Source organism: Pteropus medius, unplaced genomic scaffold, assembly GCF_902729225.1.
Source record: "Pteropus medius unplaced genomic scaffold, Ma_sr-lr_union100, whole genome shotgun sequence".
NCBI lineage: Eukaryota > Metazoa > Chordata > Mammalia > Chiroptera > Pteropodidae > Pteropus > Pteropus medius.
The window spans coordinates 14,855,406-14,873,052 of record NW_024349799.1 but is presented as its reverse complement, the minus strand read 5'-3'; the positions used below and the strand labels follow the sequence as shown (position 1 = coordinate 14,873,052).

Sequence of the window (17,647 nt, the reverse complement as noted above, 5' to 3'; positions counted from 1 at the left end):
CTGAAACACAAAAAGGTTATGATCAGCAAATATTTAGGTATTGTTAACCTAAATGTGCCCAAGAGATAGATGCCAAAACAAAGAGAAAGTAAAGAAATATTCTAGTGCTTTCTTTCTCCTTTAATGAAGTTTTTTTTTTCTTAAAATTTCCAGAATCAAAAGTATACAAAATCTTGGGAGAAGAGAGGATACAAGTAGCTCTAGGCTTGCCCGAGATCAAGATGGTGATGATGGTTCCAATTTTCTCCCCTCTCCCATTCAAACATCATTGAATTTGCCTCAGTCATAATGAGTCACCACTAGTTAGAATCCAGCAGGGCTGTATTGATTGTTCCCTGCAAAGTTGTGCTGTATGGAAAATGGGAGGGGTCCCCACCCCTCTTGACATTTTGCATCTTTTTAGGTGGCTGTCTAAAGCTACAGAAATCCAGCTGTGCTTTTAAAATGTATTTATATAACAGTCAGGAAGAAAAAGACAAGAACCACACACGGCATCAATTCCTGATTAGCAGAAATAAGAGAAAATTGACATTTTACTCAAGAGCATTTGTTAATTAAAGTTTATTATATCCAGATGTAGCCATTCTGCCCTCAAAGAACTTCAGGCCTAGGCTAGGTCTTTGTCTGCGGTGACGATCAGCAAGCAGGGAAGGCACTCCAGGGTCACCACCTCATTCCTCACAACCTCTTATTGCCTTAACCTTTCCAGTTAATGTCCCACCTCTCCTCCACAGTGACCCTATGCTCCAGCCAGACTCACTTCAGCTGCTGCCTGCTCCATCTCTATCCCTGACTCGGCCTTTGTCTGGATGCCTCCCCCAGCCAAGATGTTCTCCCATCACCTCTCTCCTCATCCTTTAAGCTCAGCTCATGTACCCAGATAACTCCTACTCACACCAATTCTCTCTCTCCATTTCAACTGGTCATCTGTAACACACTGATATTTTACTTTTTAAAGATATTTTATTTTCTGAAGACCTTTCATATTTTGCAGAATGTCTACTAAGTTACTTTGATATTGTTCTCTGGTGCTAACGAGAAGTAAGGATATCAGCTATTCAAGGACCATGTAGACTGTCTCCCATCCTGGGCCCATGGAGGCGACATTCATCAATAATGGCAATCTTTTTCACTGATCTTTGGTGTAATTTCGGAATCCTTTTTGAGACAGCACTCTAGCCAGCTACTTCTAATAAGCCAAAATCGGTACAAAAGGTGAAGTGTGCTTGCTACACAGTAGCAGAATCTTCTGTTTCATGTATAAGCTCCATGAAAGTAGGGATCATGTTTAAGTTACTTCAGCTCTCCTCAGATCCACCCCTCGTGTTTATGTGTGAAGCTAATCTCTCAGTTACGTTGGTGCCCAGCACATACTCAGTTGATCAACCTCCACACTTTGTTCCTAAGGGGTGGGAATGGAAGGGTGGGAAGGTGGAGACAGGGTGGGGGCTGGTGCAGTGGAGGAGAGCATGTAACACAAGCCAAAAGCTTCCACTTGAATCTTATGAGTCTAATCTCCAAATCTATAGTGCCAACCAAGACAGGGGCGGGAGCTCTGAAGTGTTTTTATTTTAACCACTTACCCAATTCCCCTAGAAGTTGAAGTCAGGATACTACTTACTCACCAACCACCTATTTCAGAGCCAACTCGATGAGTAAGATTTTAAATTAGTTATGATCATACAATGTAAAGAAAATTTCCGCTTTAAAAAACTCTAAAGACCTTCCATATTTTGCAGAACGTCTACCAAGTTACTTTTGACATTGTTCTCTGGTGCTTGCAAGAAGTAAACCAGTCAGCGCAATCCGCCCCTCCCTTCCATCTCCCGTTCTTTGCATTAGTACACTTTCATGCCACACAAGACATCAGAAAATAAGTACTCAACATTTCACAGATGGGAATAGTAACAGTTACCCCAATGGGAATGGGCATGGTTCATTAGTTTGAATAAATGATTCAATCCAATCAAACCCTGACTGAGCACTTAGTTATATGCAAAGTTCTGTGGACTGTAAGTGTAAGATATAAATGAATTCAACTAAAAAAAAAATAGCAAAGGTTAGGTTATCACTTCTTCCAAGCACAAAACACTACCCTGAGTTTTGACAACATCTTGTAAGACTACTAGAGAAAGGGATGTGTGCCATACTGACTTCTTGACTGGAATCACAAGGATGCACCTTTTACACCCTAGAGCAATTACAACCAAGTAAGGGTTTACAAAGGGTGCCATGGGGGTTAAGACAGTGTGTGTCCATTAGAAGCTTTGATCTTTTGGGGGAGATAGGACCCTCATGCTTATGATATTTAGATTCTCAGCACGAAAATTTTGCAGTATACACAAAATGAAAAATTTGGTTTAGACAAAGGAAATGACGGGACACTAGAGAGAACATTTCACAGTAGATTCAGGTGAAAATGAAGGCACAGAGTTGGAAGTGAGCATAGAATATAGTGTGAGGAAGAAAGGGTGGGAAGGGGGAGAGGAGTTTGGCTGAGGTAGAGGACATAAATAGAGAAAAGTTTGCTTGCAATTTGATTTATATATTTCTCTGTATTCCACAGCCAAGTATTCATATTTTTATCCCTTCACACTGTGTACCACAATCTTTCTTTGGTCTATCTCCACCACTAGGCTCTAAACTTACAGACGAGGCATGCGCTAGGTACATTATAAATACAATCTCATTTAATCCTCAGAACAGACTTGAGAAGAAGGCCGTATCATCCCCATTTTAAAAATAAAGAGACTGAGGCTGAGGAAAGTAATATCATTTGCCCAAGGTCATAGAATTATCAGAGCTGAAATCTGAACTTGGGTCTGTCTGACTCCAAAGCTAAGCTCTATCCACTCACTGTACCATGCTTTAATTTCAAAACCATAAAGCATTATACAGATATATGATGTTACGATTATTAGCATTAGTCACTTTCTCTCCAGCTTGATGAAACATGTCATGGCTATAGACAGTGTCTTTTGCCCTCTTCCCTGTAGCTTGAGCTTTTTACCCAAGAACTGTATAAGCATTTCTGGGGGGGCATGTGAAACACTGCTGGGTTTCCACTGACAAATAAAATGACCTAGGGAAAAAGACTACTGCAGAGCAATATCAGTAGAGGGAAAGATGAAATCACAAAGAGAAGAAAAACCGCACTGCAGACCAAGCTTATCTATGGATGATCAAGGCAGTTTCTTCTGGTGGATCTACAGTCGACGTTTGTAGAAATAATATTCTAATTGGAAAGTAAAGTAATGATGGCACCGGGAGAGGAAGAAGGTAGTCTGAAAAAGCTGGCAAGGAGGTAAACATGGGCAAAGCAGCTTAAGATCCCCAAGAGGTTACAGAATTTGTTAATTCAGGGGTACTCAAACTAATTTGTACCCCTTTCACTTCCCTTTGGTTGGGGCCAAGGATTTGGCTCTGGTATGGCCTGTGGGGTTGGGAAGCCAAGGTGTGGCTTGAGCCCAACTGGGAGATGAGTGACACATAGGTAAGCGGAACAAATAAGTAAACACATGGAGGGTACTGGGAGCCAAGTTTCTCACTGCTGTAGAAGGTAGACATGTAATGGAGGAGGCTAAAATAAATCCTGTGGTCTTAGGTTAGAATTGGAAGCATCGGCATAAACTCACAGGTTTTAATATAGAAATAGGTATAAAAATAGATATAGATGTATATGTATCTACACATACATATATTTCTTAGCTTTCTCAGCTGAGAGGACCTACAAGCATGACACCCAGTTTGAAGGGGTCCCAATAGCCAACTCATGGACAATTTGATCATTAAATAATGATGGATCTTGGAGGGAAAAAAAGGACATTAGTAGAAAAAGGGGTGAAATCCAAATGAGGTCTGGCATTTAGTATAGTACCATACCCATGTTAACTTGATGGTTCTGATAACTGTACTATGATTATGTAAGATGTTAGTATTAGGTGAACTTGGGAGAAGGGAATATGGAAAATCTGTACCACTTTTGAAAATTTTCAGGAGATCTAAATTTATTCCAACAGAAAGTTAAACACAAAAAGAGAGTAATGGCTATAACCCATTGAATAAAAAAGGAATCCATGAGTCCATGCTCATATAAATAAATGGGAAGAAGAGAAAGCTTTTTCTTAAAAATATAATGCCAACTAATAAATGTAGAAGAAATGACGAAATTAGAAAAATCATCATTTGGCAACTATCTCAGTAATAAATTATTCAGGCAAGTATCTTCTATGGGTGGTAAAATAAGTAGGTGAAAGATGAGAAAAAGTCTATTTATACGGTTTCAACATTTCTCCTGACACTTATTAATTACTTATTAATAAACAGAAAAACCTGGCAGAAACTATCTAAACCAAGTAATAAAAATGAACACCATAACTTGTGAGACAAACTGACGCTAGGTGCCTCCTGACATGAATTACTGAGAACACAGCATGACTTCTGTATAAATCACGAGAAAACATCAGTCAAATGCAGACGGTGGGACATTCCACAAAGTAACTGGCCTGTACTCTTCAAAAATTTCAAGGTCACGAAAGATAAAGAAAGGATAAATTATTCTTCTGGACTGAAGGAGACGAAAGAGACATGACAAATAAATGCAAATCATGATCCCTGAATGAATGCTGGATTTATAAAAAACATGATTGGAACAACTGGTAAAATGTAATGGAGTCTATGGATTAAATGGCAATACTGTACCTATGTTAATTTCCTGATTTTAATGGTTATACAGTGGTTATGTAGATTGTGTCCTTATTGAAAGGAAATGCACAGTGAAGTGTTACGGAGTAATGGGGCACCTTGGCTGCATTTTGAGAATTTAAATCGCTCAGAAAAAATATGTATGTGCATATATACGTATGTGTGCATACATGAGTGTGTATGTGAGACAGGAGGCAGAAATAACTGTTAATTGGGGAATCTGGGTATACTGATGCTCCAAGTTTAATTCTTGTAGCTCTTCTGAAAGCTTGAAATTAATTTACAGAGAAACTTTAGGCTTGATCAAGCCAGAAGAAGGAGAAGTCCTATTTCAACAAAAGTTATTACAGGGAACTCAGGAGAATGGGCAGAAATGGAGTCACTAATAATTTCTCTGACTGAGAATGTCACCGAATGAAGTACCTATGTAGAAAAATCTCTTCTGCAAAAGTCAAGCTGAAGAAAATCACTACATTCTCAAGAGTAGAAATTATACTAAATTCCTCCTTAAACATGAACAAAAATTGAGAAAGCTGCATACAGCCTGTAAAACAGCTTAGCCCAACACGCTAAAAAGGTGGCTTTGGGGACATCTTCACTTCCTGCTTCCTCTGTGGGTACTGGCTCTGCAGTCCTATTATTACTGCTTGGCTTTTGGCTGGGGCAGGTGCTTCCAGAACCTTCCCTGGGCAGGTGGGAGGCTGGGGAGATAAGAAGATGAAACCTAAGCCAGACCAATGGAAAGCTGGCAACACTGATCAAGCTACCCAATCATCTGAGTACGAAACAAGATCACAGAGAGGGCAGGGCGAGTACAGTTTCTGTTCACTTGTGCCAAGTGCCAAGATGTCACCTCATTTCCTCCTCACCACTAGTCCTATGAGGGGGACATTATTAACTTCACTGCAGATAGGACAAAACAAATTTGGAGAGGTTAAGTACCATGCTCGAGGTCCCAGGCTGGTGAGTGCAGAGTTCTGACTCAAATCCAGGTCTGTCTGGCCCATGCTCTTTCCGCTACACCGTGTTGGGTCTCTGTCATCTGGGAGTTCGTGAATGGTCTAAGATTATCTTCCTTTGCAGATTTCTGAGTCAGAGCCACAAGAGTAGTAATTTCTACAAAACCAGTTCCCACCTGAGTTTCTTCCTCAGCATTGGGATTCTTTGACTTGAAGGAGGAAGGGTTTTATAGAACCCCTCGAAATTGTTCTCAAAAAAGTGTGTGGGCTTATGAGGATTTCTTTTTTTGACAAGAGAATCCATGGCTTTCATAGGTTCTCAAAGGGATCTATGATTCAAAAAAGGTTAATAACCACTGCTTTAGGCATTATTTTGTCTGATTCTCTTCTTTAACAGATGAGGAAATGGATTTCTTGAATTCTATTTTCTACTTCAAGCTTTTGCTGCTTATTCTGGAGCAACAACAGCACAACCTACGCAGTTCTCCTACGAGTAGCTTCCGCTACTTCCCTCGTGCTGTGGAAACATCCTAGTTAAGGCCAAAAGGCAAGACGAGTGGCCAGCACTTCATTTTTCAAAGAGAAATGGAGAGTCCCTAAGGAAGGAAGGTCTGGCTCTTTGCCCAAAGTACCATGAACAATGAGTATGCTTTATATGAATCAAGGCCATATAAAGAAAAAAGTAGATACCAGAATTATAATAATTTGGAAAAATGACTCTTTAGACCATGTAGGTTGTGGGAGAGTATGTGGTTATCTCAGATATTCACTTTAAACCCTGGAACCAATAGCTTTTAAGCCTTTTTGATAATAAGAATTTGGGTTGATATGAGAAGAAGGAGCTTTGTCTAGAAATAGTCATCCAGGTGGGTTGCTCTACGACCTGTTGATCTAGTAGGCAAATAATAGGTCCTTTTTCCTACCCCTCAGGGGTGTCTTATTACCTTCCTGAGAGAAAACTTTCTGAATGCAGAAGATGGGGTGCTTCAAAGGACTAACAGGCAATAGTAACTACTCCCTGTGTGCCTGCAGACATAAATCCAACAGATAGAGAGCAGGAAGAAAACTGTAGCTTTACAAGGCAAAATAGGTCAAGGTAACTTTTTTTTGAGGGGGGGGCTAGGTAGGGAGCAGCGAGAAAATTTTTGTTAATGTAGAAGCTCTTTGACAAAGTTCATTTTCTAGGATTTTAATATGAAGCATTTTGCAATTGTGGGAGAAAAGAGTAGACGCTATCTATTAAACCAAATAGGTGAATGATAATAATGGTCCATGTGGTGATTCTACTTGAAATATTCTCTTAATCTTATAGTTTACCCCTGAAACATATGTGAAAACAAGAATTTGCTAACCCATGACAGAATCATTTAAAGAGGAAAACAAAACAAAACAAAACTGAATTTCAGCGCCTAAATGCTTTCCCAGAGAACACCCCTCAAGAACTTTCTCACAGCCGCTGTCTGCCCTGTGGGAGCCACTGTCCAGTGCTCCTAAGTGCGTTCTTTGGGCTATCGGACCTCCTCTTGAAGCCTGGGCCAGCCTGTCTCTAGTCAGCTCGGCCTCGTCCAGAAACCCGACCTTTTCAAAATCTGCCTTCCAGGATAGAAGGGCCGGCATACTCTGGCTGTGGGCAGAGATTTAGGGATGAGGAAGGGTCTTCCTCCGTCGCATGAACAGCGGGCACTGGAACATGAAAACACTCTTCTGGCTGTGAGGAAACTTGGTTACGGTGGGTTGCTTTGTAAAAAATTTCTGGAGCACCTCAGTTTGTAAAAAGCATATACGTTAAATGGATGATAATAAAAGAAGAACCCATCAGTCCACACTGACACAAATAAACAAACGAACAAATGGGTGAGAAGAGAAGCTCTTCCTTATAGTAGGACTCCAATTAGTAAATGCTGAAGAAATGATGGAAACAGACAATCAACATTTGACAAACACTGCAGTAATAACTGCTTCGGGCAAGAATCATCAAGGGATATCAAAATGAGTAGGCGATGAGAAGCAGGAAATTTACATAGTCCCAAAGAATCCTCCCCGCAAGATACTTATTAATTACAAAGAGAAAAATAGTAGCTTCACAGAGAGAAAGCTGGCAGACACCACCTAAAGCAAGTGATCAAAGTCAACATCACCAGTAATGAGACAAATCCTGCCTCCTGATACCATGTACCGAAAAGGATATAACAGTACCTCTATTATGCCCAAAATGCATAGTCTGGATTTAATCAAGAAGAAACATTAGACAAACCAAACCCGAGGGCACTGTACAGAACTGGTCAGTACGCTTTAAAGTGTCAAGATCGTAAAAGACAAAAAAAAAGACTGAGGAATCGTTCAAGATTAAAGGAGACTAAAGAGAGCTGGCAACTAAATGTCTCACTGGATCTTGGACCAGGAAAAGGACATTCGTGGGACAATGTTACCTTCCTGAGTTTGACAACTGTGGTTATGAAAAACGTTAACATTCTCTGGGGGAAAGGTCTATGAGAATTTTTTATAACCTTTTTGTAAGTCTAAATTATTTCAAAACGAAAAGTAAAACAAATTATACTTGAAAACATCTACATTAGAGACTAGGCTTTCTTACCTCCTTTTGCCTGACATTATAAAGTCTCTGGGCTGACATATACAGCTACATAAGGGCTCAGTGCCCACGTGGGAAGGGGGTGTTGGGATCCATTTGGGACCTTATTAGAGTCAAATTCAGGCTTCTGAGATTTATAGACACAATAAATGATAACGTTCAAGAGATATAAAAATATCCTTAACAGGTTTCCAGGGAGGGCCACAGGCATGCCAAATCCCTCCTTCAGCCTCTGGAAGGGGTCATGCCCTTGGGAGGCCCAACCGCGATCAGAGGAGGGAGAAATGCAACAGAAAATAGCAAAATATTCATCACTCACTTGTCCTGGGACTCAATATACACGTAAAGATGAGGCTCAAAACACTTGGAAACAATGCCATGAAATGGATTGTCTGGGGCTTTAGGCTTCTTTGGCTGTAAAGAAAAAAAGAAAAGAAAAAGAAACCCTATACTTGAACCATCTTTGCAAATTTTCAAGCAGTTTCAAAGAAAACATTCCTTCAAAATTCACTCCTAACTCACAGATAGGAAGCACTCAATGTAACTAAACTGGGACTATATCGTGCATTATAATTTATGCCAATTTATGAATAATAAGCCAGCTTTGTTAGCAACATTTACTTGCTTTGTATGGTGAAAGATTTACTAGTACTTTTATAAAACAAGCGCTTTCAATTTGGAAGCTATTCATCATCTAACTGATGAATAATTTAAATTAAAAATGTTAAATCCTAGTTATTAATTGTGCTTTATATTTGTAGTGTTTTAAAATTTATAAAGTGCTTTCACATGACCTAATTTTGATAGCCTCCTTTTACTGATTCTTATTATGGGTCAAGTACTTTGATACGAAATAACATCTTATCTATTCCTCACAACAACCTTCAATGTAGAAATTATTACTACTATTTTATATCCAGAGAAAGTGAGGTCAAGAGGGTCCTAGCAGCCTGCCCAAAGGTACATGGTGAAGTTTCCTATCCCCTAAACTAGAACTCTTTTGATTCGATCATTGCTTTCCTGCAATGGTTCTTAGACTGTTGAATTTCATCATAAGTAAATGTCAGGGGACCAACAAAGACTTGCTAACTTTTTATTTAGCTACTTACTATTCTTATCACAAGTTCCTAAAAGAAAGAGTATTTTATACCCAAACATTTTATATGAAGAAAATAGCAGCATAAAGGCAGTCAGTCCTTTCTAAGAAAAGATAGTTGGTGACCTTATACCAGACAGACAGACAGATTGACAGACGGAGTGGCTGTTTTGTCTTTATTTTTTTGTGTTGGACCAAAGAAAAACTGGACCAGCACTAGTCCTCAACTTGGAAACCACTGATATATACAGTCATTTAGGCAAGCATTTAAAAACCATATTTGCTACTTAATTTCTTTTCAAAACATTTAAAACGTAAACAAGGATTTTCCTACATACTTCTTTCTAGTCCTAAAAAAAGCCAATTCTGTCTATTGTCAAATGTCAACAAAAGGACCTTGAGTCCTTGCAGGGGTTGATACTACAGTATAATTTGGGTATAAATTGGTACCTACAGCATACTTGTTGAATTGAACTGCTCATATCTTTTAATAAATCCAGGAAAAGTTAAGCCCCTAATTACAGAAAGAAATGATGATTACCTCCTTCCAGGAATTAAAAAAAAATTACATGTTGGAATGGTTAAAAGCATCTGTAAAAACTGGTAATGATCACCAAAAATTAAATGTCAACCTTAGACATATCCCATTCAATCTCATATTAAGCTCTCTTCCCTTTTCACCTAAGAGTCCTTTGTCTTTAATTTTTTTGGTAAGGTTCCTAGAAACTCTGATCCTCCCTAAAAGTAACTATAATCTGGGCGTTTTCTCTTATCCTCCAGAAGCCATTGCCAAAGTCAGACCTTATGCTAAGATTACGAGAAACTCAAAGACTGGGTTCACTGAATTTGAATTGGCTGGATCCAAAGTTCTACTTCATTTCCTAGATGCCCAGGAGTTTTAAATAAAGTCTATAGATAACAGTATTGAACTGATGTTAAATTTTCTGAGTTTGATCTGTGATAATTTAAGTGAAATCCTTCTTCTTAGGAAATACATATTGAAATATTTAGAGGTAAAGGGCATGATATCTGCAAACTTACAAATTATTCTGAAAGAAAGGCAAAGGGTAAAGAAAGAGGAAAGGAGGGGGAAGGGAGGAAGAAGCAGGGAGGAAATGATAAAGTAAATGCAGCAAAATGTTAACAATTGGTGAAACCACATAAAAGATATTTGAGAGTTCCTTGTAATATTCTTAAAACTTTTCCCTAAGTTTGACATTTTTTGAAAAAGGTTAAAAAAAAAAAAAGTGGGGAGATGGATGCCAATAGCCTGGCAGATAATCCCAGAGACAGTAGTGGAGTACTCTTAAGAAATGGCACATCGTCAACACTCTAGATGGCCTGGAGGACAATAATGTGTGGGACAATGCAGCTATCCATGCCTAAGTAAAAAGGAGTTAGAATAGAATCGAGTTCTTGGTTTTGATAATGCACTATAGTTATGGTAGCTGCCATCACTGGGGGAAGCTGGTAGACGGGCACACAGGACCTCTGTACTCTGCAGCTTCTTATGATTCTATATGTAATTACTTCAAAATAAAAAGTTTTTTAAAAAGTGGTTCAGGAGAGTTGGACTCTGAAAGTGAAGAAGTTTTAGGAATATCTTGACCTATTTTATTTTGCTTATATTTTCCTTGGTATATATGCATGAAAGTGATATATGATAAAAACCTCTAAGTCTCAAGAGCTCATTCAGTGTAAATACAAAATGTAGACTCTAAGCGATAAAATGGCTACATGATATTCCAACAAACTCATCCTGATTAGTCTCCCACAGGTCCTGTGCTTGATGAGGCCCCACAGAACACTCTGAATTTTGGCACTCAGAATGCTGCATAATCAGACAGGGCAGGTGTCCCAACTCCACCTGCAGGTGACTGTGCCCCAGGCAGCCTCTGCACACTAGTGCCGTCGCTGCCCTCTGCCCGCAGTAAGAGGCCTGTCACCACAGCTCTGCTCTGAGTCCTCTTGCAGCGCTTTTAGTGCGAGTTGGAAGAAAGAGGGGAACAATGGCAGAGATTGCCTGACATCTCCTTTTTTCTTTCCCCCACAGGGCTGCCTCCTGCCTACAGATGCTTTACCAATGTGCTCAGCTTTAGATAATAGGTGCTGGAATTTCAACTCAAACTAGTGTCTCCCTTTGCACTGTCCAGTTCCCCAAAGGGTTGCTTCTCAGCTCAAAGCATTAACTAAGTCATTTAGCAGTAGCATTCAGGCTGGATATCTGAGTGTGTGAATTCTGTCCAAAAGCTGCAGATGTTTAAGCTATTTCCTCCTGGAGTTTGATGGAATAATAAAAGGTTACTGTTGTCACAGTAAGGAGGTCTGCAGCTGGTCCCATTTCCTTTTATTACTATCCAATGTAAACAGATTAAATCTAACTGCTCGGATCACCAGAAGGGTATATTTTTAACCAGAAATTCCTTATTTTTTCTCCCTTTCTTTTATACTTTGAGCACCCTCAGCCTCTTTTCATATGCCATTTTGTCTTTGGGGATATGTTGGCAACTGATTGTTCAAACAACATACCTCTTTTCAAGTTCATTCCCCACTTTCAATAGCCAAAATTGCAGCAGTGAGCAGGGAGTGACCCTTACCTTGAGGGCAAACTGTCTACCGACTGCAGTGCTGCAGGGGGTTGGGTAACCCAGGGGAACCCAGGGGAATCACTAGGGGCCTTCCCCTTCCACTTCTGGCTAAGCTCACCGCCAGCATCTGTGGACTTCCTCCCCAACACCCCACGGGGCTCCTGGGCACCCAACTCCAGAAGCCAGTAAGTGGCTGGGAAGAGGGAGATCCTGGTGCTCCTACCTAATCAGTCACAAGCAAGACAATGCTGGTAAGGCAGTGGAAGGTTGGGGATGGTACCTGAGGAGGCATTAGTCCTTGCTGTTTAAGTTTTATTACTAACAAGTTAACAGCCTGTGAACTTGCAGGTAGATCATCTAGTCCAGGAAGTTTTAGTACTTTCTTTTTAACGACCTAAAACCCCTGGTTCTGAAGACATTTTACCTGGAAGTGTACGATAAAAGTGACTCAGAATTGCTTTGCTTGGAGGAACCTAGGGCCCTGGCTCTTCTCAAGTCTCCTCGGTGACATCTGATGCGGCACCAACAAATACGATTTGAAAACCATTACCTGTCTCTAAAGATGAAGAAACTAGAGAAGTCTAGAGAGAGTAAATAATAATAATAATAAAAAAACCTACCTAAGGTCACATGGTCAGTAAATGACAGACCAGAGTCTGGCATTTTCTCCACCACATGACCACTTTACCCTTGTATCTGTGTTCTGTGTCCTTAGACTGAGCAGGTCTTGGGACTTACAACAATAACTTCGAGCTTCCAGAATGAGCAAAAAGTTCCATGAGAAAGAAATATCATATTTTACCTGGCAAAACTGATTTTGTAGGTAACTGGGGACTCTAACCTAACCCAGTTTAATAACATCCAGAGATAACTATCTAAAGGGATAACTTTTCACAGCAGCACTACGAGCACCTGAGTATTCAACTACGAAATTCTGGACATGACCATGGCAACCACTAGTACTGGGGAGACATGAGGGCCCTGAAAATAACACTACTACATAAAGCAAGCTAAAAGGGGGCAGGTGACGGAAATGTGAGTGGACGGTACACCAGAAAAATGAACTGTACATCCAGACTCCTCCTTCCCATTGCAGTCCCTCCTCCCAAAATGTGAGATGAATTTTTTAAAATAATTTTTTATTTTTCAATTACAGTTGACACACAATATTAGTTTCAGGTGTACCACATGGTGATATAACAAAGTGATCACCCCAATAAATCTGGTACCCATCTAACACCACATACAGTTATTACAATATTATTGTCTATATTCCCAGTGCTGTACTTTACATTCCTGTGACTAATTTTATAACTGGTAGTTTGCATTTCTTAATCTCCTTCACCTTTTTTGCCTATTCTCCATCTGGCAATAATCACTTTGTTCTCTGTGTCTATGAGTTTGTTTCTGTTTTGTTTATGTTTATTTTTTTAGATTCCACCTTTAAGGGAAATCATATGGTACTTGTCTTTCTGTCTGACTTATTTCACTTAACATAATACCATCTAGGTCTATCCATGTTGTTGCAGATAGCAAGATTTCATTCTTTTTTATGGTTAAGTAATATTCCATTGTATATACATGTACTTCTTCTTTATTTATTCATCTATCGATGGACACTTAGGTTGCTTCTATATCTTGGCCACTGTAAATAGCACTGCAATGAACATATAGATCTGCACGTCCCTTAGAAGGAGTGTTTTAGGTTTCTTCAGATAAATACTCAAGAGTGAGATTATTGGGTCCTTCTTTGTCTCGTGGTATAGCCTTTGTTTTAAAATCTATTTTATCTGGTATAAGTATCACTACTCCAGCTTTTTTCATTTCCATTTTCATGAAATATTTTTTTCCATCCTTTTACTTTTACTCTGTGTGTGTCCTTCGATCTGAAGAGAGTCTCTTGTAGGCAGCATATGTAAGGGTTTTGTTTTCTTATTTATTCAGCCACCTTATGGTTTTTGATTAGAGCGTTTAATCCATTCACATCTAAAGTAATTGTTGATATGCAGTTATTGCCATTTTACTATTGACATTTTTGATCTTTTTCCCCCTACCCCGCCCTCTTCTCCCCGCCCCTCTCTTATTAAAGAAGTCCTTTAAACATTTCTTGTAATATTGCTTTGATGGTGATGAACTCCTTTAGCTTTTTCTTGTTTGGGATGCTCTTTATCTGTCTTTTGATTCTAAATGATAGCTTTGCGGGGTAGAATAATCTTGTTTGTAGTCCCCTGCTTTTCATCACTTAGAATATTTCATGCCAATCCTTTCTGGCCTACAAAGTTTCCGTTGAGAAATCAGCTGACAGTTTGATGGGTCTTTCCTTGTAGGTAACTAGATGCTTTTCCCTTAAAGATTCTCTGTGTTTAACCTTTAGTATTTTAATTATGATGCCTCTTCGTGCAGGCCTCTTTGGGTTCATCTTGTTTAGGACCCTGCGCTTCCTGGACTTGTATGTTTATTTCCTTTACCAGGTTAGGGACGTTTTCTGTCATTATTTCTTCAAATAGGTTTTTAATTCTTTGCTCGCTCTCTTCTCCTTCTGGTACCCCTATGATGCTAATGTTGGTATGCTTGATGTTGTCCCAGAGGCCTCTTAACTATCCTCATCTTTTTGGATTCTTTTTTCTGTTCTGACTGGATGTTTTCTACTATTTTATCTTCCAAATTGCTGAGCTGATCCTCTGCTTCATCTAATTTACTACTGATTCCCCTGATGTATTCTTCACTTTACTTTCTGTATTCTTCATCTCCGACTGGTTCTTTTTTACATTTTCTATTTCTATTTTTATGTTTTCTATCTCTTTTTTAAAGTTCTCAATGAGTTCATCTACTCTTCCCCTAAGTTGACTGAGCGCCCTTATAACCAGTGTTTTGAACTTCACATCTAATAGATTGCTGGTCTCCATTTTGTTTAGTGCTTTTTCTGGAGTTTTGTTCTGTTCTTTCATTTGGGACATATTTGTCTCCCTGTTTTGGCCGCCTCCCTGTGTTTATTTCTATGTAGGCAGAGCTGCTATGTCTCCCGGTCTTGGCAGAGTGACCTTATGTAGGAGGTGTCCAATGGGGCCCGGTGGCACAGTCTCCCTGGTCACCTGAGCCAGGTGCTCCAGGTGTGTCCCTTATGTGGGTTGTGTGTGCCCTCCTGTTGTAGTTGAGCCTTGGTTGTTGTTTGCACGTCAGTAGGAGGGACTGACCCTCAGAATGACTGATTGCGAGGACTGGCCATGACTACAGTGGAGAAGCTATTTGTGCAGAGACTGATCCTATGAAGTAGGACTTACTTTAGCGGGGCTCTGGTGCCTGCTGAGTCTGCCTTTTGGGTGTGTCATTTGTGGAGGTGGTTGAGTGGTGCTCTGGTGTGGTCTGAAGCTGGCCACCGGGTGTGTTGGTTCTGGGGCCTCTTGGTGGAAGCTCTGGGGCGGGCCAACGTCAGCAGCTATCTATGTCCTACCCGGGGCCACTTGATATGAGCTACAAAGAGATCTGTATGGTTGTCACTTGTGCTATGCTTGGAGGTGCCTGGGAGAGGCTAAGCTGCCAACTGAGGCTGGCTGCCACTAGTTCCAGGCTTGGGGCTGCTTAGTAAGACATGCCAACGCCAGATGTTGGGATTTTTATGGGGTTTGTGAATCTTTGAGAAATTTTAGGAAAGGCCACACAGCATGAGCCAAGATGGGCTGTTTGTATGAAAAAGCCATGGGAAATGGCTTAGGTGGGCCCACAAGTTGGGATGGTTAGAGTCTCAAGGAACCACCAGGACAGGACGAATGGTATAAGCTAGATTGATGGAGACTCAGATCAAGGCTGCTGCCTGTATCTGCACGCTGGATGAGGCGAGGACTCAACAAAAGAGCAATGACTTCTGTCAGCACTTCTGTCTAGGAGAAAGCTGCCCCTCCAACCCTGGGACTGAAGCCAGACAGTTCAGTTCATTCCCATGTGTCCCTGGAGCCTTTTGAGCTACTGGAGCTCAGACTGAGTTCATCAACGAGTAAGTATGTGTGCAGGCCCTTCAGAACAGTGCCTGTGACTCCAGCTGCCCTCTGTTTCACTAAGCCACAATCTCCACTGGTTTTCACAGCCAAAAGTTATGGGGACTTCTCTTGCCAGCCTTGGAATACTGGGCTGGGGAGCTTGGTATGGGGCTGGCCTCTGCAGCCGAGATATCCCTCCCTATTTTTAATCACATGTGGGTATGGGACCAGCCTGTTCTGAGTCTCTGCCCCTCTTACCAGTCTCAACATGGCTTCTTTTGTATATCTTTAATTATAAGACTTCTGTTCAGCTAGACTTCAGGTGATTCTCAATGATGATTGTTCTACAGTTTAGCTGTAATTCTGATGTGGTCGTGGGAGGAGGTGAATATAGAGGTTCCTACTCCACCCTGGAAACAGGGTCTTTTGAGAGATGTATTTCTTCAGTTAGAAGAAATCTTTTGTTTTCTCTCATGCTGGCTGATAGGATGGCTTTAAGTCAATTATATCTAATCCCACAGATGTCTCTGATACAGCCTCAAGGTATCTCCTCAGTTTTATTCATTCACTTTTATTCATGGGATTCAGTTCTATATTCTCTACTTTTCATTAAGACATCATAGTGTAATACAAAGAGTGCCAGAAAAAGAATTCTAGTCTTTGACTTCCAGACCTGGCTTCTAGTCCTAGCTCCTCCACTTCCAAACTATGTAACCCTGGGCAAATCACTTAACCTCTCTGAGCTGCAGGCATCGCAGCTCATATAAAATCCTATAAAATGAGTGGCAGGCACTGTGAAGATGAAATGAAATAAAGCATGTAAAAGACTTTTAAACTACAAAGCACCATAAAAATGTGAGGTGTCCATGTTATTACAATTATATAATCAGTGGACCAGACACATGTTATTGCATCACTTCAGAACTGCTCCTGGAAATTCTGTTCTCTTGGCTCCTACTGAGATCTCACACCTACCCTCACTGTGCTAGGAATGTAGGGCTAGCTGCAAAGAGCATGGCTACGGGTCTTTCCCAGAGCTAGTCTTCCCAGCCAGCCTCCCTTTTGATGGTGTCTACAACAAAACAAGACTATAAAGTAATTCTTTAGAAGCTAAGTATAGAAAATTAAAAAGAAGGTTAACTAATCCAGGCAGAAAAAGTTTTGATTTATTACTCTAACCCCTTTTGTCGTAAAGTGGCAGTGAAACGAAAGCAACATTTTGTAGGATGAAGGGAGAGGAAATTTAGAGTTGGACAGAAAAATCCCAAGGAAATTAAAGTGCTAGTGTGCTCTGAAAAGTAACTCTCCAAATACGCCATTGGTCACCTTGATGTTTCCAGGCCTCCCCAATGGCTTTCAGACCTAAAGTTATCAGTTTACACTGAGTAGAGGCCTCTCCCAGCTGATGGTGCTGCTAATTTCACTGGGGATCTTTCAGCCTCTCACATCATCACTGGACGAGATGAGAGTACAACCAAAAGCTAAACCGACAAGTGTAGGAGATGATGAATGAGGCAGGGCAGAATTCTGCTGCCTCACCACATGGGCTAATAAAACTTGATTGTGTCACTAATTCCAGTGGTGAGGCTCTTTGGGAGCAGAGGGGTGGGGCAGGAAGGGTTGCTCTTTCACTCAGTTTTCTAAATACACTTTCAGATAAAGGCTTTCTATACAGACCACTGATCGCTGCATGTGGTCAACAGCCAAAAGATCACATTTAGAGCAGGTAGACCCAT

At 40.5% G+C, this 17,647-nt stretch overlaps 1 protein-coding gene across 5 annotated transcripts in view; it reads right to left on the bottom strand.

The window, feature by feature from the left end:
- VPS53 (VPS53 subunit of GARP complex) overlaps positions 1 to 17,647 on the bottom strand; it is a 122,709-nt gene that overhangs the window by 40,664 nt on the left and 64,398 nt on the right. For all 5 annotated transcript variants that reach the window (XM_039886224.1, XM_039886225.1, XM_039886228.1 and 2 more), the window contains one exon: positions 8,573 to 8,667. In XM_039886224.1, the coding sequence (XP_039742158.1) occupies positions 8,573 to 8,667 (95 nt within the window). The remainder of the gene's footprint in view (positions 1 to 8,572; positions 8,668 to 17,647) is intronic.